At 44.7% G+C, this 26,987-nt stretch overlaps 1 protein-coding gene across 10 annotated transcripts in view; it reads right to left on the reverse strand.

Annotated features, from left to right (window-relative positions):
• The window catches only part of LOC139264307 (uncharacterized), a 382,502-nt gene that overhangs the window by 47,179 nt on the left and 308,336 nt on the right, over window positions 1-26,987 (reverse strand). For 8 of the 10 annotated variants that reach the window (XM_070880561.1, XM_070880557.1, XM_070880560.1 and 5 more), the window contains 4 exons: window positions 13,419-13,443; window positions 12,979-13,083; window positions 6,092-6,223; window positions 2,324-2,441 (listed from right to left, as the gene is read on the reverse strand). In XM_070880561.1, coding sequence (XP_070736662.1) covers window positions 2,324-2,441; window positions 6,092-6,223; window positions 12,979-13,083; window positions 13,419-13,443 — 380 coding nt within the window. The remainder of the gene's footprint in view (window positions 1-2,323; window positions 2,442-6,091; window positions 6,224-12,978; window positions 13,084-13,418; window positions 13,444-26,987) is intronic. The other 2 variants (XM_070880566.1, XM_070880565.1) reach the window with 1 other exon arrangement.

Below are 26,987 nucleotides of genomic sequence, written 5' to 3' on the forward strand. Positions count from 1 at the left end.
TGGGAAGGATTTATTTCAGCACGAAAATCTGACTGGATAACTGGATATAAGGGGTTTTTACCCTGATAAGTTGTTCTGTTCTCGTGTTCCAGCAATCAGTCAGCCTTTCGACAGAGAAGGAAGACAAGTGTCTGAAGTCACCGAAGACAGAAGAAGCAAACCACCATCCCGAGACGGCATCAGTTCAGCCTCCTTTCGCTACTGGAGACTGAACCTTTTCTTTTTCCACAAGGATCTTCCCCTGAGAGCTGGACTCAGGTAGATCCACAGCAACAACAAGACGCAACAACAACCAAGTTTCCAAGAAAATCACAACCGAAAAAGTAACTTCAAGATCCTGAAGATAGCAAAAAGAGAACCCCGAAACCACGTTTTGACCTGGAAAGACTGTAAAGGCTGTGGTGAGTATAATCTCCAAAAATCCCAACTCAGTTAGGTCAGGAAGGTGGGAGGTTGGGCATTGCACTGCTGTTAAACTTATGTAAAAATTTTCGTTGTGTCCGTTTAGTGGGATTTAGGGGGATTGTTTTGTTGGTGTATTGCTGTTTGTTGAGATACACCTTGTCAAATAAATTGGAAGCTTAAAGTTCCTCTTGGAATCGCCTTGTCTCAGTTCTGTTGTATTACATCTCCTGATCGTGAGTCTTGTGTCAGAACAGTGTAAGGGAAGCCTCAAAAACGCTCAACTGTGTGCCACATACTAGGGAAGAAAGGGGTTAGGAGTGTTTGACACTCACAGGTGCCTCACAGGCTAGTCATAAGCTGTGGGGACGCACGAGTCTCAAAACCCCCTTCATAAGCTGTGGACACAGTCTCTCCAGGAGTGCTCTTGCAGCACTCAGGTTACCTCACAGGCCAGACATAAGCTGTGAGGGCAGAAAGCCAGAGAGAGACACCCAAGGCACAACACACCCCAGAACCCCTTACACATCACCATTTTTGAATTATGATAGAGGAAAGATTATTGATGAAGCAGCTCAAGATGGTTGGGCCTAGGATGCTGCCCTGAGGAGCTCCAAAAGCGATGTCCTGGGGCTGAGGTGATTGGCCGCCAACAACCACAACTATCTACCTTCGAGTTAGGTATGACTCCAACCAGTGGAGAGTTTTCCCCATATCACCAAATTCTGTCAAATACTGCCATGATGTCAAGGGCAGTCACTCTCACCTCACCTTTGGAATTCAGCTATTTTGTCCATGTTTGGACCAAGGCTTTAATGAGATCTGGAACCGAGTGATCCTGGAGGAACCCAAACTGAGCATCGTTGAGCAAGTTATGGGTGAGTAAATGCCGCTTGATGGCACTGTCAACGACCCCTTCCATCACTTTGCTGATGATTGAGAGTAGGCTGATGGGTGGTAATTAGCCAGATTGGATTTGTCCTGCTTTTTGTGGACAGGACATACCTGGAAAATGTTCCACCTTGTTGGGTAGATGCACGCGTTGTAGCTGTACCGGAATAGCTTGGCTAGAGGGCTGGCTAGTGCTGGAGCACAAGTCTTCAGCACTGCATCTGGGATGTAGTCGGCCTATAGCCTTTGCTGTGCCCAGTGCACTCAGCCATTTCTTGATATCACGTGGAATGAATCGAATTGGCTGAAGGCTGACTTCTGTGAGGGTGGGGACCCCAGGAGCAGGCTGAGATGGATCATCCACTTGGCACTTCTGGCTGAAGATGTTTGCAAACGCTTCAGTCTTGTCTTTTGCACCCAGGTGCTGGGCTCCGTCAACATTGAGGATGGGTATGTTCATGGAGCCTCCTCCTCCTGTTAGATGTTTTATTGTCCACTATCATTCACGACTGGATATGGCAGGACTGAAGAGCTTTGATCTACTTTGTTGGTTGTGGGATCACTTAGCTCTGTCTTCAACAGGTTAGCACCTCATCACCTTTTGAGTAATTTGTAGGGGAAAAGAGAATACAAACCAAGTTTGTATTAAAATGCAAATATGCTATTCAAAAAGTCCATTTCTGTTTTAAATCTTTTTGGTTTGGATGAGAAAGATGTTCTGAAATTTAGTAAATTTGGAAACAATCAGAAAAAAAATGTGTTGCATACTCTATTTAAAAGTCCTATATAAACAGTCCCTATATAGGACTTTTAAATGGAGTATGCAACACATTTTTTTTCTGATTGTTTCCAAATTTACTAAATTTCAGAACATCTTTCTCATCCAAACCAAATAGATTTAAAACAGAAATGGATTTTATTGAATAGCATATTTGCATTTTAATACAACACAATATACTGTTTTCAAAAAAGTGATTATGTACATTCATCTAAGTGTATTGATTTAATGAAATTATGCCTTAATACTTACCTCAGCAGAAGGTATAGAATTTGCAGTGAAGTGATGAAAAGATGTAAGTTTCTGTAATAGGGGATTGGTTTCTTCCTGTGTATCAAGCTCTAAACATTCATTCTTTAGTAAAGTGAACCTGCAAAGGAAAAGATGGAGATATGTTTGTGTTTGTATAGATATATCTTATATTTAAACTGTTGCTACAAGAAAACTGAACTGAATTTAAAGTCAAAATTGTCTAGACAAAAATAAACGTTTGACTTGATAATGGGTTGAGTACTCATTAGTCAGAAGTTTATTGTCTGCTGGGAAAAATGCTAGCATAAGGCAGACCCTTAGATACTGCATGGTAGCAAGGTTGACTACATGAGCCTCTGATGTAGACCTCCATTCCTCTTCTAGCACTGCAATCCTCTCCTTGAACTTTCCGTTCCTCTGACTTTAGCATCATGTGTATCAACCCCACAAGCATATGACAACATTTTACTGATGGGGGCAAGGTTGTCGTTTAGTCTCCAGGGCAGAATTTCAATAAGAGTGCTACTCCTGACTACTGAGATGCTGAGATACTAGTGAAAGCATGATTCATTTCCACACCATCCAGGACCATAATAGTATAAAAAAACAGTAGGCTCAAGAAATCGCCACCATCTCGCTCATGGGTACACCTTCTCTCTTACTATTTCACTGTCTCATATCACATTTCTTGCAATGTTTGAGTAAGAAGTGCAGAGATTACTTTATAACTTGCCCTTGATAGAAGGTTCACAAGAGAAGGTCGAGGATCTCCATACTGCCCTTTGAAAACCATGCACGGAAGAACGTGCATGTGGTAGTACTACAGAGACGCTGCCAGTGCTTCTTAAAGGGACACAGACATCTTTCACTCTAAAAATGAGTTCTCACGTGACTGTATAGTCCAATACGGGAATTACAGTCTCTGTCACAGGTGGAACAGACAGTCGTTGAAGGAAAAGGTGGGTGGGGAACATGGTTTGCCGCATGCTCCTTCGGCTGCCTGCGCTTGATTTCTGCATGCTCTCGACGACTAGACTCGAGGTGCTCAGCGCCCTCCCGGATGCTCTTCTGCCACTTAGGGCGATCTTGGGCCAGGGATTCCCAGGTGTCAGTGGGGATGTTGCACTTTATCAAGGAGGCTTTGAGGGTATCCTTTAAACATTTCCTCTGCCCACCTGGGGATCGCCTGCCGTGTAGGAGTTCCGAGTAGAGTTTTTGCTTTGGGAGTCTTATGTCGGGCATGTGGACAATGTGGCCCGCCCAACAGAGCTGGTCGATTGTGGTCAGTGCTTCGATGTTGGGGATGTTGGCCTGATTGAGAACAGTGAAGTTGGTACGTCTATCCTCCCAGGTGATTTGCAGTTCTTGCGGAGACATCGTTGATGGTATTTCTCCAGCGATTTGAGGTGTCTACTATATATGGTCCACGTCTCTGAGCCATACAGGAGGGCGGGTATCAATACCTTAAATTATGGGGGTTACAGCAATCCACTGGAAACTCTTGCTGGACTACATTGCAGTGGTCTACCGAACATGTCCAGGTACTGCAAATGGAATTATGCCTACTCCCTGGGTAGCATGCTTTTATATGCATAATAAGGTGGCTGGTATCACACACTATCTGAATACTCAATAAATTAAATCCTTTCCTGCTCTTGAAGTTGACGGAGCTTTCAGACAGGACCTGTATAGCCACATGAGTAGCATCAATAGCACCCTGAACTTGTGAGAATCTAACCACTCATAAGAAGCCGAGGCTCTCTCTCTCTTTGCTGGGTTTATATGGAACAGAATGAACTTAGAGGTGTACCTGAACAGGGCATCTGTGATGAACTGCACCGATGAGCTGCTGACTGATGGATATAACTACAGTATCGAACTACAATACGCGGACGACGCTTGCGTCTGCGCACATTCAGAGGCCGAACTTCAAGCCATCATCAACATCTTCATCGAGGCGTATGAAAGCATGGGCCTTACGCTAAACATCCGTAAGACAAAGGTCCTCCACGAATCTGACCCTGCCACACAGCACTGCCCCCCGGGGTCAACATGGATCATTTTCCATACCTCGGGAGCCTACTATCAGCAAGGGCAGACCTCCAGTGTGCCAGCGCAGCCTTCAGTCGTCTGCGGAAGAGAGTGTTTGAAGGCCAGGACCTCAAATCTGGCACCAAGCTTATGGTCTACAGGACAGTAGTGATACCCGCTCTCCTATATGGCTCAGACACGTGGACCATTTACAGTAGACACCTTAAAGTGCCGGAGAAGTACCACCAGCGCTGCCTCCGCAAGATCCTGCAAATCCACTGGGAGGATAGACGCACCAACGTCAGTGTTCTCAATGAGGCCAACATTCCCAGCATCGAAGCACTGACCACACTCACCAGCTCTGTTGGGCAGGCCACATTGTCCGCATGTCCGACACAAGACTCCCAAAGCAAGCGCTCTACTTGGAACTCCTACATGGCAAGCGAGCCACAGGTGGGCAGAGGAAATATTTCAAGTACACCCTCACAGTCTCCTTGATAAAGTGCAACATCCCCATCGGCACCTGGGAATCCCTGGCCCAAGACCGCCCTAAGTGAATGAAGAGCGTCCGGGAGGGCGCTGAGCACCTCGAGTCTCGTCACTGAGAGCTTGAAGAAACCAAGGGCAGACAATGGAAGGAGCGTGCGGCAAACCAGACTCCCCACCCACCCTTTCCTTCTACCACTGTCTGTCCCACCTGTGACAGAGACTGTAATTCCCGTATTGGACTGTTCAGCTACCTGAGAACTCACTTTTAGAGTGGAAGCAAGTCTTTCTCGATTTCGAAGGACTGCCTATGATGATGATGATGATGATAACTAATGTCACCAGAGGCTACCTGGAAGCAACCTGAGGCATAAAAGTTAAGTGCGCTTGTTACCTTAACTGTCACAAACAAGGCACTGCCCCAATGAAAGAGGCTGCAATTCAGGTTCCAACAACTACCATATTTCTCTGATGGTGTCAGAGGGACTTCTCAGACAGTGCTGTAGGAAAAATCCATATAGGTCCTCCGTGATCTGTAGACCCTGTGAGGTAGATACCCTTGAGTCATGGGTTGCCTGTAAGCAGTGAGCTGCAGTCTTCTGGCTTCCATCCTTTCCTCCTGTATGTCCGCATCATCCTCCTTCTCAAAGTATAGGTACAATGGAATCTCTGGAGGGAAATCCATCATTTCATTATGTAGCGTTCCCTTTAAATTCTGAGCAAGTTTTGCAAACTACCTTTAAACGCTCCAAACTGTAGCCACAAAGTGACACCCAGCCAAAACAGTGTGACAGAATCAGGGTGATCTTTCATTTTCCCGCCAATGGGAGACCATATAGGCTCATTACTGACACCTTTATAGTGGTGATGATTTTCTGGTAAGTGGGCAGAAACACTGGGAAATTTCTGGAGGCACTTTACATCTCCATGGTTCAATTAAGTGCAGTAGGCACACTTATAATGGGAGGATCAAGATCACAGGGGTCATTATTAGGAGCTGTGTTTTGGAGAATGTCCGTTGTCCCATTTTAATTGCAAAATACCTGAAGACCACTTGAAAATGGGAGGTTTTTAAGAAAAATATACAGGCCCATAAAGTAAGTCAATTACTAAGTTGAAATATATCAAAGGTACTTATTTTAATGTGAAAAAATATTGCTGTAACTTTCAAGATTTTTGAGAGCCTGCATGAGAAACTTTTCAGAAGAATTTCACAATTAACGTTAACATCCATATGAAAAGGGAGCTCACCAAAGGGGTGGATGCTTGGGTGGTTCTAAACCTTTAGTGTCCTGATCTATTGACTTAATCATTGTTCCGAAGTGTACGTCAGGACTAATATCAAGGAGCTGTAGAACGGCACTCATTCTGATAGTACGACTGCTGTTTAAAATGAAAGAAATTCATGTCAGTCCTGAGTTCTACAATGAAGATGATTCTAAAACATTTACTCCAAACAATATTAAGCATGAAAATCTGGCATGACAGTATCTCAAAGGGGCAAAAGGTCAGGTAGCGCCCTCAGCGAGGGGGGGCGGGGAGGGAAGGGTGCTATAACGAGGCACAATCGACTTTTCGCCCGGGCGCAGCGCCGAAATTCAGTGGGAGTTTAGTGGAGACACTAATTGATAGTGCCCGGGCCACTGCGCTGTCATCACTGTGCGCAGCAACCCATTTTCACCCCGGAACAAAAATTTGGTAGCAACCTGTGAGCCTGCTGCGGGTGATGCCCGCAAGAGCATCGCAGAGCACTCATGGGTGAAAATTAAAGGGGAGGTGTGGTGCTGAAAATTTTTTTAAATGGCCGACTTACCAGTTGCAACCATCTCAACTTCAGATCGCAGGGTCCATGCTGCGATGTTGCATCCCAACACTCCATTTCCATGTCGGGTTGCTTCCATGACACCCGCTCCCAAGTGCTCTAGCGGTGGCCCCTTCTCCCTCCTGCAGAGTCGTCAGCATGGCCCTGCCCATAGCACTGAAAAATGTGTGTTGATTAGCGTACCGGACCTGTCCCCGATAGGAAGTGAAGCACTAGATATTGCATTACATTTCCTCTCGGGGACACTAAGCCCAATTTAGCTCTTGGATAGGGACTTCGGCGCCTGGTGCAGGATGTCCAGCTTCACAGTTGTTACCACCCGCAACCGGGGCGGTACGCAATTTTGCGTCGAGCGTTTTCCCATATGGGATGGAAAAGATTCTTATTTGTATCTGGTGGTTGAATGAGTAAGAATGAATAGTTTTCTGGGAGGGATTAATTTTTCAACTACCCTGTTTACAAAGTGTCCAGCTGTTGAAAAGAGTGGCTGCGCCTTGGACATCCAAGGCCTGCCTGATGCGATTTTCAGCTGGGTGCAAATGGCCTTTCATGTCTTCAGGACATCTCAAAGTGCTTTACAGCCAATTCAGTACTTTTTGAATTGTAGTCATTGCTGTGATGTCGGAAATGTACAGCTAAATTGTGCACAGCAAGATCCCACAAACAGCCATATGATCATGTCTGGATAATCTGTTTTAGTGATGTTGGTTGAGGGAGAAATATTGGTCAGGACACTGGGGAGAATTCCTCTGCTCTTTGTGATGTCTTCTGCGTTACCTCACAAACACACAGGCTTTAAGATGGCTGATAACTTCAGGAACCTGTCAGGTGACCTGTTCCCTCTTTATTGTTGTAAACAGCAATGGCTGCATTACCACAGTAGTCCACTGGGCGAAGTTATATATATTACACTTCTCCTTCCTTAATGAAGAAGTAATTATAACAACAATCATCATACATAACTTGCATAGTTATACATAACTAAAGATATGGACCTATTTTGCCATATTTACAAATCAAACTTAACCACTTGTTTTCTCTTTCGAAGAGGATACCTTTGCTCTCGAACAGAACTTTCAAAACATGGTGTCAAACATAGACTCATTCTAGGCTCATCCTGAGGAAAGTTTCCCTCCAAAGGAATACCCTTGATCTACATTTGAACTCTCTACAACTTCAGACTGTTTGTCTGCCTAACTCAGACTCAGACTTAAATTCTGATTTTCTCTTGGACTTGTTTCTAGTACATTTGATGTAGGATTTGCTATGGGTACTCTACTTGTAACAAAACTATCTGATGAGTCAGAAATAATCGAATCATTCTTGTGGTGTCCCTGCACCGTACTACAAACTCACACGAGGCATGTACTGCAGACACAGTCACTATGTGACCTTAACCTTTATTCCCAGAACCAAAGAGTCCTGACCCTGGGTGGGACCTCCCCTTTTATACCTGGAAGCCCAAGTGAGGAGTGTCTCCCACAAGTTTACCCCCTGTGGTCAGGGTGTGTATTTCTAGGGTATAAGTACAGTGTACAGGAGTTGCATGAAGGTTACAGTTACATGATGGTTACATACATGACAATTCCAACTTTCAACTCTTTCCACATCTGTAGGTAAAATATGATCAATGTGAACAAACCTAACCTGTCCATGAGCAAACATCTTGACCAAATATGTACGAGGACCACATATCTTCACCACTCTTCTTGGTAACAACTTTAACCATTTATAGTGATGGTTCTTCACTCTCACTTTCTGATTTAATTTTACACTTTTCTCTTTTACTCTACCTTTATTATGATTCTCTTTAGATACGTCTACCAATTGGCTTTTACACTCCTTGAATGCTGCGTCGTATTCTTCTGACCACTTCCACTGGATCTGTTTTTCAACAGCTCATTCAGTGGATGTAACACTGTAGCCAAATTTGATAGGAACTTCCCATAATAGTTCAAAAGACCCAAAAATGATTGAAGTTCAGTGACATTCTTGGGAGTGGGTGCATTTTTAATTGCATTCAGCTTTCCCTTGGTTGGATGTAAACCATCTTTGTCTACTCTGTGCCCTAGTACTCCACTGAGTTTTGAAATAACTCACACTTGTGAGCAGTCACTCATACTCTGTTCTTCTCTAGCCGTTTGAGCATTTCATTCAATACATTATTGTGGATTTGCCTGTTTGCCTGGTGCTGAAATTATATGTAATCTAAATAACATACTACCTCTTCAACGCCTTGCAAAATCTGATTAATCATCCCTTGAAATATGGCGGGGGTGGATGACACTCCAAATGGTAGCCTATTAAATTGATATAGGCATAGATGAATATTTATAGTCAAGCATGATTTGAACTCCCCATCTAGTTCAAGTTGTAAGTAAGCATTTGAGAGATCTAACTTTGAGAAGATCTGACCACCTGTCAGTGTTGTAAACAAATCTTTTACATTTTACAATGTCTTGGGGAGATTACCCTCAAGAACTTGGTTTACGGTTACTTTATAATCACCACACAATCTTACTTTACCATCTGACTTATGTACAACAACAACGGGTGTAACCCAATTACATAGATTTATCTTAGAGATAATGTTCTCAGTCTCTAGTCTTTTGAGTTCTTGCTCAACTTTCTCCTCGAGTGCATATGGTACGGGACGTTGCTCGCAGTAAACTGGTCTAGCATCCTTCTGTACCCTGACACTCGCCTTGAAGCTTTGGATTGGACTGCCTGTTTTGCAGAACACCTTCGGATACTTCTTGATGATATCATCCTTCGATGCAAATCTCGTTTCAACATGAAAAATTTCACTCCAATCCAGCTTCAGTGATCCCAACCAATTTCTTCCTAGTAAGGAAGGCTTGTCTCCTGCCACTACTAAGAGAGGCAAGCTCTGAAATTGATCCTTGTATTTCACCGGTACGGTGATACGACCTACCACAGGAATGTTCTCTCCTGAGTAGCATCGCAGCTCTATGTTGGATTTCTCCAATGAGAAATCACGCAATTTGTCGAGATATAGCGATTCCGGTACTACACTCACAGATACACCAGTGTTGGTTTCCATGTGTATATTGGTTCCAGCAACATCTACTTGGATGACGATACTTTTCGAATCATTGTTAGATAACCTCATGCTCCTGATGATGTGTATCTCGTCATCCTGTTGCTTTTCTTCCATGCTATGTAGTCTCTGGGGATTTCTACTTATAGTCTTGAAAGTTGGTTTACCCTTCAGTCAGCATGCCTTCGCAAGTTGCCCAGTTTTCCTGCAGAAGAAACACGCTGCCTTCACATATGGACAACTTTGAGCAATGTGTTGTCTCAGGCACTGATAGCATGACTTCAGTGTATTGTTACCTTGGCCAGTTGCTGAGGCCTTAGGGCCCAACTGCCTTTTACTTTTAACTTGCAGGCGATTCACCTCAATTGTCTGACGACTCGAAATGTTACACAATTCTTTGGAATATTGATTGGCCATATCCATTGACATAGCTGTCTGACAAGCTGAATCAAAAGTCATGTTAGGAGTTATCAACGACGTCTTCCTGATTGCTTCATTTTTCATCTCACAAACAAAGCGGTCACGCAATGCTCAGGCCTGAAAGTTTCCGAAATGACAGGGAATGGATAGCTTCTTTAATGCTACAATGTACTCACTGATACTTTCGTCAATTAATTGATCTCAGGTTCCAAAATGATAACTTTCAGCAATTTCCAGGGGCTCAAGATTGTAGAGCTGTTGTAACTTAGTGAGCATTTCTGTAAGAGATGTATCCTTTGGCTTGACGGGAACAAGCACATTTTTCAGGGTTTCATACACCTCGGGGCCCGCTTTAGTCAGGAACATAGCCCGTTTTCTTTCCAACACCACCCGGTTATGGTTTTCACCATCAGGGACCTCGATGATATTATTCGCGGTGAAAAACATTTCTAGCCGCTCCAAATACACTCCAAAAGTTTCACAGCACGATGGAATTCACCAAAGAGCCTTATTATTCCCATGGGGCAGCCATCTGGACTCTGGCAGTTCAGCCAAGTGTGCTTGTAATTTACCTTGGATTTTTAGCTGTTCTGCAAACAAAGGACCTCTCTAGTCTCTCTCTTGTTTGGCTGGAATCATCCACCAACAAAAATTTCAGCTAGGGAATCCGATTATCCTATCCTTCAATGCCAATGTGGTATATTCTTTATGACCTCACAAACACACAGGCTTTAAGATGGCTGATAGCTTCAGGAACTTGTCAGGTGACTTGTTCCCTCTTTATTCTCTTTATTGTTGTAAACAGCAATGGCTGCATTACCACGGTAGTCTGCTGGGTGGAATTATATATATTACACTCCTTCAAAATAGTGCTATGGGACCTTTTTACACCCACCTGAGAGGGCATCAGTTTAACATGTCATCCTAAATACAGCGGGGCAACATTCAGGGTCCAGATATTGACCGTTTTGCGGTGGATATGTGGCAGAATCGAGTGGCCACCGCATTGAGTCGATTGGCCACCAATATTCACATTCACCTCGGGGAATTTTCAGGCGGTCCCCACTTATGCCCCGCTGCTGCCGACTGCCCCAAGCATGTCATCAAAGTGTGCACCGCCAATCTCCTGCACCTCCATCCCAATCCGTGCGAAATTTACCTGAAAAATCCACGAACTGCCGCGCAGTGCCCCTGACAGCTTTCTCTGTCGGTGCACGTGTTTTCTGTGTGTGAGCTACGGCATCACGGCACCCCTTCAAGGGAATGGCGCACTGCTGCGACCGCCATGTTTTTCTTTGCCGGCCGACTTCCTCATCGACTGGACAATTATAGCCCCGGGTTCAGCCAGTCCACCAACAGGCAGCCTGGCACCCCCTCTTGGGTGCCAGGCTACTGGCCCAGCCGAAACTCTCCCTGGTGGCCCAGTGGCCGAACCTAAAAAATCGCTGCTTCTCTCCCCTTTAAATGAGGGGAGAGACGTAGTGATGCACTCGCTCCATCCCGCCCCCAGTTCAGCCCCTCACCAACACTTACTGCCGTACTTCCGCCCTCATTATGACCGACTTCTGGTCCGCTCAAAAAAATCGCCAAAGAGGTGAAAATGGATCAAGAGTCTGCCTCATCGGACCCGATGGTAAAACATCTCGAAAAAGGTAGATGCGCCAGCTTTTGGCAGGCCTGAATTTTGGCCCCAGCGTCTCCAGCAGTGCAGCAGCCACATTGTTTTCATGCCAGACACGAGACTCCCAAAGCAAGCGCTCTACTCGGAACTCCTTCACGGCAAATGAGAGGGATCGTTACTAGGACACCCTCAAAGCCTCCCTGATAAAGTGCAACATCCCCACCAATACCTGGGAGTCTCTGGCCAAAGACCGCCCTAATTAGAGGAAGTGCATCTGGGAGGGCGCTGAGCACCTCGAGTCTCATTGCTAAGAACATACAGAAATCAAGCGCAGGGAGCGGAAAGAGCGTGTGGCAAACCAGTCCCACCCACCCTTTCTCACAACGACTATCTGTCCCACCTGTGACAGGGACTGTGGCTCTCGTATTGGGAAGTTCAGCCACCTAAGGACTCATTTTTAGAGTGGAAGCAAGTCTTCCTCGATTCTGAGGGACTGCCTATGATGATGATGACTGGAGTGTTAGTCTAGATTGTGTGCTCAAGTCTCTGGAGTGGGACATGAACTATGTGCAAGAGTGCTACCACTGAGCCACAGCTATCACTGTGGTTAATAGTATTAAGTATATTTCCTATTCCTTCCATTGATGTAAAAACATTTTCTTTTACATTTTCTTGATGCTATGTACCATTTTCTGATCAAGAGAGAACTAAAGCCCTTACCAAAGACTGTTTAAATGGATGTTAGAAGATGGATGGGAGTGGTCAATTACTTTCTGAAAATCTGCTATAAAACTAAAACTGTTATTTTTCTTAAAGGCAACAGATTGTTTGGTCATATAAGTACAGCGATGAGGTGGATGAGTGGGTTGGTTCATTTACCTTTGAGGCCTGGCTTTGAATCTAGCCATGAGTAATTGGATGAAACTAATTATACTGCTTTTGAGTACCAGACAGATTCTTAATGATTTCAGCTCCAAAACACAAAGTTATTCATAGTTTTGACTTGAATAGACAATTCATTCAGAGATACCTTAAGTATAACTGGTGTGGAAAATGAAAAAAAAACAATCACATTGGTGCGATCAGGGCTGCTGTTCTCAGGCAAAGAGTTTGAATAGTGTAGGGGGAGTTTTATTCTACGTCGGGCCTATATGGGATATCATGTTTGAAAATGATGTTGGAATGCAGTTTGAGTTTGTTTGTATTGTACTTACTCCCTCTTCAACAATAATCTTCGCTGAGTCATTTTGGCCATGGTTTTCTGCAAATTAGCGAATGTTACTTTCAATGTTTGAATTGTATCCTTGCTTTCCCTTAATCTAAACAAAAACAAATTCAGTAAATCAGAAATAGAAGCATTTACTTGCACCCTAGCTCAATTTTCTGCACTTTCTTCCTCTTCTAAGGGCAGTGACTTAAGGTGGTGTTTCTTTCCATGGTAACAGTAACTTTGTTAAACCTCCTACAAGTGGTCTGTTCTCCTAAGCAGCAAATATAGGACTTTCTTAGTCTATATAATTTAGTACCACTAATTGGTGGATTAAATGAACCATCAAGGATGTCACATCGCATCTATTTTTGATTAGAGATTATTCATTTACTATTATGTTTTAGACATCCAAATGTATAAACTAAGAAACACATGAATACTCACTTCTGCCGAAAGCGTTGTTCTGTAGCTAAATTAGAAAAAATATAATGGGAAATTAAGTTTAGAAAATTGTAGATAAAAAATGTTAGCTTACTTACTGTATATGTGGTCTTAGCCTATTTTTGAAAGATGTTTAACCTCCACATACAAATAGGATATGCTTTCACTTAGGGGAAAATCACTTGCAGACAATCTCCTTTAAGAAACTGTTTCCAGTGTGGTGGGGTGATATTTTTTCTACTCTGCTGTGTATATACCTCATTCTGGACTATTCTCTTAGTTATTTAAGTGGAGGAGGCAAGCTTGGTAACATAATGAGCACCAAAACAGGTAAAACAGGTACAAGCCAAACTAGGTCAGAAAGACAAATAAGGGGTACGCTGGCTGGACTATTGTATATAGAGTCCGCATCCACAATAAGTAATCCAACATTCTACCCTTTTATTCAACTTTCAAATGCAAATACAAGTTTACTAAAGTAGTACAAAAACTGGCAGAAATATTAAGACCTATGTCTTCAGTTGAACTTGAAGTGCCATAGCATTGGAGTGTTTATCATTTCAGCTGTTGAAATAGCATTGCTTAGTAAAACTATGTATACTGCACCAGAGTGGTACCATCATCCTCGACTCCGAGGGATTGCCTAAGAGGTGCCTCTACATGTTGGTCCAATAAGTTACAATTGCACTAGTAGAGTGGGCTCCCACTTTCCCAAAGGGATCCTGCCCTGGCAATAAATAGTACAAAATGATGCAAGCCACTACTCAATTTGCTATATTTGATTAACAACAAGCAAAAGATTTCAAAGTACTAGTTGGAGAATCGCAGAAAGTTCTTCTGGTGACCTGGACATCATTCCTCCCTCAACCAATATGACCAAAAATAGATTATCTTGTTATTCATTCATCTGCAGTTTGTGGGATCTTGCTTTGTACAAATTAGTTGCCACACTTCCTTACATAACAAGTAAAGTCTTAAAAAGTAATCCATTAGTTATAAAGGGCTTTGGGTTGTCCTGAGGATAGGAGAGACAGCCTATAATTCCAAGTTCTTTGTCTTCTTTCCTTTCAGCTAAATTAAACTGCCTAGGTAGACAAAATGTGGGCTGTACACCAATTCAGACTTACTTGCTTTCAATGGAAGGAAATTGAGCAGTGGATAAAAGATCAGTGCTCTGTTTCCTAGACAAGATCAACTTGTGCAAATTTCCCCAAAATATGGCATTCCTCAGGCTCCATATCAACTATTTCAAATCACTATCCCTGTTTGCTGATGTAAAGTCCTTACACAATACCACAAATCCACACGGGGCACATTCTATGGACAAGGTCACTCCATGACCTGAACCTTTATTCACAGGACCAAGAAGTGCTGACCCTGCGTGGGACCTCCCTTTATATATCTGGATGACCAGGTGAGGAGTGTCTCCCACAAGTTCACCCACTGTGGTCAAGGTGTGCATTTCTTACGTATATACAGTATTGCAGTGTTGTTACACAAAGGTTACATACATGACAGCTGAAGTGAAAGGAACCTAAGCTCACAAGAATATACTGGTTTAGTATGTTCTGATATTAGTTTACTCAGAACCAAATTCAAATCCCATTAGCAATGACCTGAGGAACAGACATCTTTCATAAAATAGGATACCTTTCTTCAACCCCCCCACTCCCCCCCTCCCCCCCCGCCCCACATATTCTCCTTCACTTCCTAATTACAGCCAATGAAGATTCTGTTTCCAGTTCTGGAAATCAATTACCAGCCTTGGGTGACATGACTGAATCTGAAAGGCCTTTCACACCAGATAATGCTCTAGTAGCCCCGGTACCCAAAGCTGCCTGTGTCAGTTGGCAACTGATGAGATGACCCTTTGCTAGCTCTTATCATTGATTGTCATCTTAGCTGAGCTAACTAAAGACATGCCAATGTCCTAGCAAACTTATCCAGTGAGTAGCTGAGCCATATGGACTAAAGGGATTGAATATTCAATCATCTCTTTGTGCTATTAGCTGCTTGCAATCCAGGTGATGGTAGGGCGACATAATTGATCGAGGGATCCCCGGGCTAGGGAGAGGAAAATTGGGCAGCCCTGATTGCTATACATTGATCCCTGCTGTGAATGTCAGCATGAAATCAAGGTTGGGTTCTTCTGTGATGCCTCTGCGGTGGAATAGTCAGTCATCACTCACTATAAAGGCTAACAATGAAAAATGCCTACTTGGGTGATGTACACAAGAACACCAAGTTCCTATGGATCTGTACCTAGCATTTAGTCAGTACTTTCAGAAAGGAATGAGAGAAAATTGGTAGAGATTTAAAAAAAAAATTAAGTTAACCATCAGGCTAGATTCCTGGCCAGTGTGGAATACAGGTGTCAAAGCCAGAATTTTTACCTGTGAGTGTGTTCGGGTGTGGGGGATCACAAAGCGGGTCGCCTTCACGAACTTTACATCAGCGTGCTCTCCACTGTGCATTTAACTGTATTAGATCAATTGAATGAGTCATGCGGGTTTCCCAGCCAATTAAGTGGAGCGGGTCTGATGACATCATGGATGACTCACCTTCAGCTCGGATATTTAAAAGAGCCTTGCTGCACGTATCACAGTTGAAGGTTATTGTAGGAGGCTCAGAGGTGGTTGGGTGAGGTGCCTATGCTTATCCTTCCAAGACTTTGACTGAGAGGATGCAGTCTCAGTATCAGAAGTCTGCATCCAGGTTTTTGGATTCTCCCTGGAAATCCTTCTCCAGTTAGTCAGAGCACGGAGGGAGGTCCTATTCCCTGGTAATGGCAGGAAGAGACCAGCCATTGAGACTAAGAGGGCATGGTTGGAGATCGCCCACAAAGTCAGCAGCAGGGGTGTAGTGAGTCACTCCTGGATACAGTATCGCAATAGATTTAATGATCTCATGAGGTCAGGAAAGGTGAGTACAGTGCCACATTCAACTACGTCCTGATGTGCATGTCACCCCAACCGCAACACTCTGCCTTCCCAAGCCTACACCTGCATGTCATTCCTCATACTAACCTACCTTGCAAGTGCACCCATCCCTCACTTTCTATACACCTACTCATATCCCCGTTTGACTATCCACCACTGACACTTAGCCTCAGCCTAATGCAATCCTAGCAAGTAATGCCACAGAAGGAGGCCATTTGCAATGTCATGCCAACCCCTCATAGGCGGGTCCGGTGCAGGTAATGGCCATGGCGGGTCGTGACCCCGCTGCTGGTTCCATCCCGCTGCTGAAAATGACTTTCCCTTAATGGGGCCTATTAAGTACCCCGTGCACATTACCCAGCCCAATTAAATGGTGTGGGTCTGGTGACGTCATCGATGTGTTTTCAGCCGGGATCTTTAAAGGGGCCATGGCCACGTTGAATTTGAATGTCAATGTAACATCATGTTGTCAGTGCACTATGGCATTGGAGTGCTGCAAACACTGACAATGAGAGAGCTGCATCCAGGTTCTCTGATGACTCCCTCCATATGCTTTTGGAGAGAGTCAGAGCACGCAGGGAAGTCCTCTTCCCTTCCAATTGGCGGAAAAGACCTCCACAGGCCACCAACACTTACCTGATTGCAGAGGTCACCAGCAGGGATATGGTCAGGAGGACCTGGGTGCCTTAAAAGTTTCAATGATCTCATTAGATCAGGAAATGTGAGTACAAAGCCACACTCAACTTCATCCTGCTGTGCTTCTCATTACATCTCCATCACTCTGCCTTCCCAACCCTACCCCTGCACATCCTTACTCACACCAACTTACGATGCACGTCCACCCATCCCTCTCTATCTACAGTATCGCATCCCCATCTCCCTAGCCACCCCTCACACTCCCCCACATCATAGTGCATTCAGATCAGCTAACAACACACAAGGAGGCCACTTGGCCCACTCCACCATAACCACCCTATAAAGATCTAACCCATCCATTCCTTATATTAATTCCATCACTCTCATTCAAAGTTTTCTTCTTTCCCTCCTTGCAGGAGAAGAAAACGCAGAACAACAGAGAGAGGCAAAGAACTGGAGGTGGCTCTCCAATATAAACGACTTTGACGTCAGCAGAAGAGGAGGAGCTGGAATTAGATGGAGTGGCAGAGTCGCTGGCAGTCAGAGATGGAAGAGGGGGACCTCCCTGCAACTGGAGACAGAATTAAATGTCCCACATGGCATACAAGTCTCTCATGGTGACTGATGTCAGCCACCTGTGAAATATCATCATGTGCATAATGATGACGTTAATTATTCTTACCATAAGAATTCTAATTCATGGCTTTACTCTCCCATAAGTGCCTCCCCACCCAGTCTCCTCAGAGGAAGCTGCAGCCTCTAAGGTTGCACCGTCACCAGTGCCATGCGCCCTCCCAGCACCGGCGCAGACACGCATGTTAGTCCAGTGAGACATAATATAGTGTTGTTGTTACCTGGTTGCTTCCACATTACAAGTGAACAAGCGCAGATGGTGGAGACAGGAACAGCATTGGAAAGTCCTGGCCTGAGGGTGCAGGACACTCCAAGCTCTGCTTAGTTGGATGCAGATACTGAACCTCGGGGGCTGTCGACAAAGAGGTTGATCTTGGAGGAGCAGCAACAAATGCACAAGGCACTGTCAGCTTTTCCAGCCATGATGTGCACGATTGTAGAGAGAATGGAGGAGTCCATCTCCAACATGAGTAGCACCATACGGCAGGCTATGGTGACAATGTGCTCTTCCTTGGAAAGGGTGGTCACCTGCATGGAACAGCTAATGCGCCAGTCAAACGAGAGCATGCTTGTTGTGAACAACACCTTGCAGGCTCTAGAAGGGATACCAATGTAGACTTGGGTGTTCATCGCCCCACTGATATGCAGCAAGATGTTCTCCAACTTCTTGCTAGCAGGGAAGTGTGGGTGGTCCATGAAAGGGATGATGGCAAGATGATGGTGGGGGCTCTGCCTAAAAGCATTCACACTTCTCCCCCATTGCCTCCCCCTCGGTCAGAGTCTCACATGCTTCCTCGGATCCCTTTGGCCGAGTCTAACTTTACACAGTCGCAGGAAGAGCAGTCTTTGGCGGTGCCCTCACAGGCTTCAAAGCTCAGAGGATGTCCACCAAAAGTGTCAAGGCAGTCGCAGCAGGAAAGTGAATAACCTACCTCTACCTTTGCTGAAGCCATAGGGGTTGCACCTCATAGAAGCACACGGAAAAGAAAAAAGACACAATCCTAGATGAACAAGGGTATGCACATGGGTTTTGAAAACACTTTAGTGATAAGTTTCAGTTATATTTATGACACACATAAATTTATTTCTTTGCACCACTTTCCTGTCTTGTCCATTGTTGCCTGCTATTTGGGAAGTGGCCTTGTCACTTGCAGTGAATGGTGAGACATTAGTTAACCTCGAACTATGGGGGTTTAGGTGAGAGGAATGGATTGGCTATTGTAGGGCTGCTTTATGGTATTGCTGTGTGCTATGCACCTTGATCCTCCTGCAGCTCCAATACTCACTGCAGTGCTCTGTTGTACAGCGCGCAGAAAATGACGATGATTCTGGAGACCCTGGCTGGTGTGTACTGAAGAACTCCTCCAGATCTGTCAAGGCATTTGAAGCACATCTTCATCATGGCGATTGCTTATTCTATGACACATCTGGTGGACATGTGCTGTCATTATAATGCTCCTCAGCCTCAGTACTTGGCCTCCTCAATTATGTCATCAGCCACATCTTCAGTGGGTAACCCTTGTCTCCAAGCAGCCAGCCAGAAACTCTGTTTGGAGGTGGGGATTGCTGAGGGAGGGTAGACTGGAGCAGGACGAAGACTCATGACAGCTGGCAGGGAATCTGGAGCACACATGATTATTTTTTAATGGTTGCAGTTAAACTGCACATTGAAGGAGTGGAAGCCTTTGCATTCCATATATACTCCTCAGTAATGTGGAGGTGTCTTGATGGCCATATGTGTGCAATTGTGATGCAGGAAGTCAGCCAAAGCCGCAAAGTTGAGTGCCCACTCAGTAACACTGGCTTCAACAGTGGCAAAGTTGACATAAGTGGCTGACTTGTCAAACATGGCACAAGTCACCTGGGTGATGCATCTGTGGGCAGCCAACTGCGAGATCCTGCAAATGTCTGCTACAGATACCTGGAAGGAGCCTGAGGGGAAGAAGTTGAGGGTGGTGGTAACTTTGACAGCCACTTGTAAAGCATGTCCTCTGGGCAGCAGGTCTTGTTCCAGCAAGCTACAAATGTTTGTGCAACCTGGCACTTAGCCTGAGCCTCCTGATGCACTGCTGCTCAGTTATGCCCAGGGAGCTCATCCTCTGCCTGTATCAACTGTGTTGAGGGTATCGCCTTCGGTGCATTGCAGCCCTGTGCTGACCCTCTCTCTCTTGTGGAGCATCAGGTCATTGAGGAGAAGGCTGCTGCTGCTGCTGGTATTGTGGCTGCTGCTGCTGATGATGTAGCTGGTGTTGTTGGTGCTGGAGTTATCTTGGTCTGGTTCTGAGGTCCAAGGTGAGACAGCATAAGTGATACCCATGCAGATGTAATAGATGGCAGGCAAAGTGGAGATCAGAGGCCCAATCCCTCAATGTTGTGATCGTGACTAGCAATGTGGTGAGAGTGGCTTCTGAGGTCGCATAAATAACCTGCAAGCTTCTGACAACTAAAATGGAGTCAGCAAGAGTTTTTCCATTAGCCAAGTAAGCCAGTGTAATGTGGGAGCATTTATATGTTTTTCCCAGCTGTCAATTAATGGACTTGCACAATGGCTATTGAGCTTCCACCTCCCCTTCACAGACGAGGTTCCAGAGGTGCGTAAATACTGTGCTCAAGAAGTTAAAGCCAAAACCTGCTATTAAAAAACCTGGTTAGGTTCTCTCAAGAAGCATTTAAGTACTTCAATGAAGTTGCTCGCCTCTGCCAAGCAGGTCCGTGGCACACTGGGACACACGCCCGAGTTAAGTGCGGAAGTCGGGTGACAGCGGGTTTCCGACACGCTGGCAATTTCTGCCGCACTCCAAAACCCGCATGCTCGGGTCTGGGAAAATTCGGCCCAAGAGTTTCAGGTTTGATTGTCAGTCTGTGCTGTGCTAACTCATTATAGCAGGTGTTCTATAGATGGCTTCAAGCTGGACTAGCAGGGAGATTTCTGATCACTACATCTGGAAAGTGCACATATGTAAACAGCCCATCATGGAAAAGTAGACTGCCCCATTCACTATCTATGCTCATACATTAAAAATCACTTGTCTTCCCAATTACTCAGAAGTAAAGTATAGACCAGGAAAACCCCAGATTCAATCTGTCTCAGTCTGTACTGAGTTAGAGATCTCAACCAGGACAATGGTAGGGGCAATACATTTGACTGTAGAGCTTCTAATAAGGGGAAAGAGAATCAGTTTACAGTATACAGTGGCTCCTTGTAGAAATATATACATGTGGACATCAGGCGATGTGAGGATCAACCTCATTTATGATTTATTCCTGATAGCCTGTTGTTGTTAAGAATGCCACATGATTAATGACCACTGAAGGATAAACACTTCCATTGAATCTTTAACTTAGTGAAGGAGCCAATGCCTTCAGGAGAGAAGGAAAGGTGAGAACAGTTGAGAAAAATTGTGTAAGCTAACAGAGTGAGGTTGAATAAATTAACTTAGTTATGAAAGACCAACTTTCTGCTCTTTCTCTTGTGAGATGCATGTTCACATTGAGTTCGTTCAGCGGGGATTACCTCTTGCAGTCATGTTAATTTAAACCAGTAGTGATGCTAGAGCCCAAAGGACTGATTTTGATGCCACTAAAATCTATGCTAATATAGGCAATGCATGAGTGCCATTTATTTTTATATTTGTTCTTGGGATGTGGGCAACACCAGCAAGGCTACATGTGTTGCCAATCCCTAGTTGCTCTGAGCCAACCATCATGTGCGGGACTGGAGTCACATGGAGGCAAGATCAGGTAGGAGTGCTCAGCTCACTGAAGGACATCCTGAAGGACATTAGTGAACCACAAAAATTCAGCAGCTTTTATGGTGATTTCTTCCTGGTAATAGGTCGAGCAGTTAAAATTGGCCAGAAGACTTACCTGATGATGGCCGCTCCCTTCCCACAGTCGTCAATTTTAATCTGCTCTTCTGAGTCGGTGTCAAGGGTACCCATCTGAAACTGCCGGTGTCATTCTTTAAATATGTAGATCAGGCTCCGGTTACATAATTTAAGCTCACGTACTTTAACCAGTGGAGTGAGGAGGGAACCCACTGTGGCTTTCCTGCTAGTGAAGCTAACGGGATGTGAAGCAAGGGCATTTTCCGGCCTTCCCAGCTTCAGATTCCCTTGCCTTCCTGATCGCGACCCTCCGAAAATCCTTTTCCCGCAACTCACTGAGGGCCGGGGACCTTTTTTTTGGTCGTTTTAGTGCCCAACCTTCCATTCTCGCCCATTAGCCAGCTGACGCTTTCTGCCAGTTTAGGGCGGGTGACTGATCAGAGGCATATAGATGAGGCCTGGGAGGTAAAATTATCTGGGTATCAGGCTGCCAAGGTCATGAGGGTTTGGCATTTGCTTTGGCCCCCGCTCCAAGTTAAATCAAGACTATACCGGGGACCAGGTTGGATAGTTAAGGTTTTGCTGGGGACAAGGACATCGAAATTAGAAATAAGGGAGTGGCTATGCAAATCACAAAACTGCAAAATATCAAAGCAAATAGAAGGCCAAAGACCAGTCAGTTTTGAATTAGAGTGTGATTGAAAGCAATGTCGTGGAGAAACAGAATGAAGTTGGATTGAAGCAACAAAGAAGGAAATTGATAATGTGGGATAGAAGAAGTTGAAGTTAGCCTTGTCAGTAATTCAGTCCATCAGAATAGATAGGCCACAGAAGATGGAAAGTCAGAGAGAATGGCTGTAAATATGGATAGGAGACTTTATATTAAGGAAGAGTTTTTGAGAGGGCAGGGTGATGGAGAATTCAGATGAGAAAGGGGAAGGCAAACTAAGATGGGTAAGGAGCTGCTCACGGCAGAGACAAATGCAAGGTAGGATATTTCAGAAAGGAACTCAGGTGGTGCATAGGAAATGATAGAGATCAAGGATTTTAAAGGAGAGGTTTGTGTGTCCAGTATTTCTTTATACAGTACTTTCCCTTGGTTCCAGTGTATAAAAGAAGTGCTCTTAAACTTAGCCTTATGCTTCTCGTAGGCATTCTATCAATGGCAGGAGCTCGTAAAGTACTTGGATATTGTATTGCAATAGAAGCCTCTTGGACTGAAGTCGCTATTGCCTCATGGCAGCTGTCCTGAGAACATACATAAGAATTAGGAACAGGAACAACATCTAATAATTTTGACCACCTACATAAGAACATAAGATTTAGGAACAGGAGTAGGCGATCTAGCCCCTCGAGCCTGCTCCGCCACTCAACAAGATCATGGCTGATCTGGCCGTGGACTCAGCTCCATTTACCCGCCCGCTCCCCATAACCCTTAATTCCCTTATTGGTTAAAAATCTATCTATCTGTGACTTGAATACATTCAATGAGCTAGCCTCAACTGCTTCCCTGGGCAGAGAATTCCACAGATTCACAACCCTCTGGGAGAAGAAATTCCTTCTCAACTCGGTTTTAAATTGGCTCCCCTGTATTTTGAGGCTGTGCCCCTAATTCTAGTCTCCCCGACCAGTGGAAACAACCTCTCTGCCTCTATCTTGTCTATCCCTTTCATTATTTTAAATGTTTCTATAAGATCACCCCTCATCCTTCTGAACTCCAACGAGTAAAGACCCAGTCTACTCAAATTATCATCATAAGGTAACCCCCTCATCTCCGGAATCAGCCTAGTGAATCGTCTCTGTACCCCCTCCAAAGCTAGTATATCCTTCCTTAAGTAAGGTGACCAAAACTGCACGCAGTACTCCAGGTGCGGCCTCACCAATACCCTGTAAAGTTGCAGCAGGACCTCCCTGCTTTTGTACTCAATCCCTCTCGCAATGAAGGCCAACATTCCATTCGCCTTCCTAATTACCTGCTGCACCTGCAAACTAACATTTTGGGATTCATGCATAAGGACCCCCAGGTCCCTCTGCACCGCAGCATGTTGTAATTTCTCCCATTCAAATAATATTCCCTTTTACTGTATTTTTTTCCAAGGTGGATGACCTCACATTTTCCGACATTATATTCTATCTGCCAAACCTTAGCCCAGCTGCTTAACCTCTCTAAATCTCTTTGCAGCCTCTCTGTGTCCTCTACACAACCCGCTTTCCCACTAATCTTTGTGTCATCTGCAAATTTTGTTACACTACACTCTGTCCCCTCTTCCAGGTCATCTATGTATATTGTAAACAGTTGTGGTCCCAGCACCGATCCCTGTGGCACACCACTAACCGATTTCCAACCCGAAAGGACCCATTTATCCTGACTCTCTGCTTTCTGTTAGCCAGCCAATTCCCTATCTATGCTAATACATTTCCTCTGACTCCGCGTACCTTTATCTTCTGCAGTAACCTTTTGTGTGGCACCTTATCGAATGCCTTTTGGAAATCTAAATACACCACATCCATCGGTACACCTCTATCCACCATGCTCATTATATCCTCAAAGAATTCCAGTAGATTAGTTACACATGATTTACCCTTCATGAATCCATGTTGCGTCTGCTTGATTGCACTATTCCTATCTAGATGTCCCGCTATTTCTTCCTTAATGATAGCTTCAAGCATTTTCCCCACTACAGATGTTAAACTAACCAGCCTATAGTTACCTGACTTTTGTCTGCCACCTTTTTTAAACAGAGGCGTTACATTAGCTGCTTTGCAATCTGATGGTACCTCCCCAGAGTCCAGAGAATTTTGGTAGATTATAATGAATGCATCTGCTATAACTTCCGCCATCTCTTTTAATACCCTGCGATGCATTTCATCAGGACCAGGGGACTTGTCTACCTTGAGATCCATTAGCCTGTCCAGCACTACCTCCCTAAGTGATTGTCTCAAGGTCCTCCCTTCCCACATTCCCGTGACCAGCAATTTTTGGCATGGTTTTTGTGTCTTCCACTGTGAAGACCGAAGCAAAATAATTGTTTAATATCTCAGCCATTTCCACATTTCCCATTATTAAATCCCCCTTCTCATCTTCTAAGGGACCAACATTTACTTTAGTCACTCTTTTCCGTTTTATACATCGGTAAAAGCTTTTACTATTGTTTTTATGTTTTGCGCAAGTTTACTTTTGTAATCTATCTTTCCTTTCTTTATTGCTTTCTTAGTCATTCTTTGCTGTCGTTTAAAATTTTCCCAATCTTCTAGTTTCCCACTAACCTTGGCCACCTTATACGCATTGGTTTTTAATTTGATACTCTCCTTTATTTCCTTGGTTATCCACGGCTGGTTATCCCTTCTCTTACCACCCTTCTTTTTCACTGGAATATATTTTTGTTGAGCACTATGAAAGAGCTCCTTAAAAGTCCTCCACTCTTCCTCAATTGTGCCACCGTTTAGTCTGTGTTCCCAGTCTACTTTAGCCAACTCTGCCCTCATCCCACTGTAATCTCCTTTGTTTAAGCATAGTACGCTCGTTTGAGACACTACTTCCTCACTCTCAATCTGTATTACAAATTCAACCATACTGTGAGGATCTTTTACTAGGAGATCGTTTATTCTCCTCGAAAGACTTACTTGTGCTACTACATGAGCAGTAAGGGCTTCCCTTATTTCGGCCACAAGTATGGGCTTTGAAAAGAGAGTGCAGAAGAGCATGGCAGGAGCAGCACCAGGCGTATCTAAAAATGAGGTGTCAAAATGGGAAAGCTGCAACACAAGACTACATGCATGCTAAACAGCCATAGACAGAGCTAAGCGATCTCACAATCAACAGATCAGATCAAAGCTCTGCAGTCCTGCCACATCCAGCGACAACAACTAATGGAAGGGGGAGACTCCATGAATATCCCCATCCTCAATGATGACGGAGCCCCGCAAGCAAATGCAAAAGACAAGGCTGAAGCATTTGCATCCATCTTCATCCAGAAGTGCTGAGTGGATGATGCATATCGGCCTCCTCCTGAGGTCCTCACCATCACAGAAGCCAGTCTTCAGCCAATTCGATTCACTCCACATGATATCAAGAAACGGCTGAACGAACTGGATATAGAAAAGGCTATGGGCCCTGACAACATCCCAGCTGTTGTGCTGAAGACATGTGCTCCAGAACTTGCCACACCTCTAGCCAATACAACTACAATACTGGCATCTACCCGACAATGTGGAAAACTGCCCAGGTATGTCCTGTCCATAAAAATCAGGACAAATCCAATCTAGCCAATTACCACCACATCAGTCTACTCTCAATCATCAGCAAAGTGATGGCAGGTGTCGTCGGCAGTGCTATCAAGTGGCACTTGCTCATCAATAACCTGCTCACCAATGCTCAGTTTGGTTTCCGCCAGGATCAGTCAGCTCCAGATCTCATTACAGCCTTGGTCCAAACATGGACAAAAGAACTGAATTCCAGAGGTGAGGTAAGAGTAACTTCCCTTGACATTGGCAACATTTGACCGAGTGTAGCATCAAGAATCCCTACTAAGATTGAAGTCAATGGGAATCAGGGGGAAAACTCTCCACTGGCTTGAGTCATATTTAACACAAAGGAAGATAGTTGTAGTTGTTGGAGGACAATCATCTCAGCCCCATGACATCGCTGCAGGAGTTCCTCAGGTCAGTGTCCTAGGTCCAATCATCTTCAGCTGCTTCATCAATGACCTTCCCTTTATCATAAGATCATATGTGGGGATGTTTGCTAATGATTGCACAGTGTTCAGTTCCATTCGGAACTCCTCAGATAATGAAGCAGTCTGTGCCCGAATGCAGCAAGACCTGGATGACATTCAGGCTTGGGCTGATAAATGATAAGTAACATTTGTGCCACACAAGTGCCAGGTAATGACTATCTCCAGCAAGCAAGAATCTAACCACTGCTCCTTGACAATCAACGGCATTACCATCGGCAAATTCCCCATCATCAACATCCTGCGGGGATCATTATTGACCAGAAACTTAACTGGACCAGCCACGTTACTACTGTGGCAACAAGAGCAGGTCAGATGCTGGGTATTCTGTGGTGAGTGTCTCATCTCATGATTCCCCAAAGCCATCTACAAGGCACAAGTCAGGAGTGTGATGGAATGCTCTCCACTTGCCTGGATGAGTGCAGCTTCAACAACATTCAAGAAGTCGACACCATCCAGGACAAAGAATCCCGCTTGATCAGCATCCCATCCACCACTTTAAACATTCATTCCCTGCATCACCGGCGCACCGTGGCTGTCATGTGTACCATCTACAAGATGCACTGCAGCAATTTGCCAATGCTTTTTTGGCAGCACCTCCCAAACCTGTGACCTCTACCACCTAGAAGCAGTAGGTGCATGGGAACACCATCACCTGCAAGTTCCGCTCCAAGTTACACACCATCCTGACTTGGAAATGTATTGCCGTTCCTTCATCGTTGCTGGGTCAAAATCCTGGAACATCCTCCCTAACAGCACTGTGGGATTACCTTCACCACAAGGACTACATTGGTTCAAGAAGGT

Source organism: Pristiophorus japonicus, chromosome 5 (assembly GCF_044704955.1).
Source record: "Pristiophorus japonicus isolate sPriJap1 chromosome 5, sPriJap1.hap1, whole genome shotgun sequence".
Lineage (NCBI taxonomy): Eukaryota > Metazoa > Chordata > Chondrichthyes > Pristiophoridae > Pristiophorus > Pristiophorus japonicus.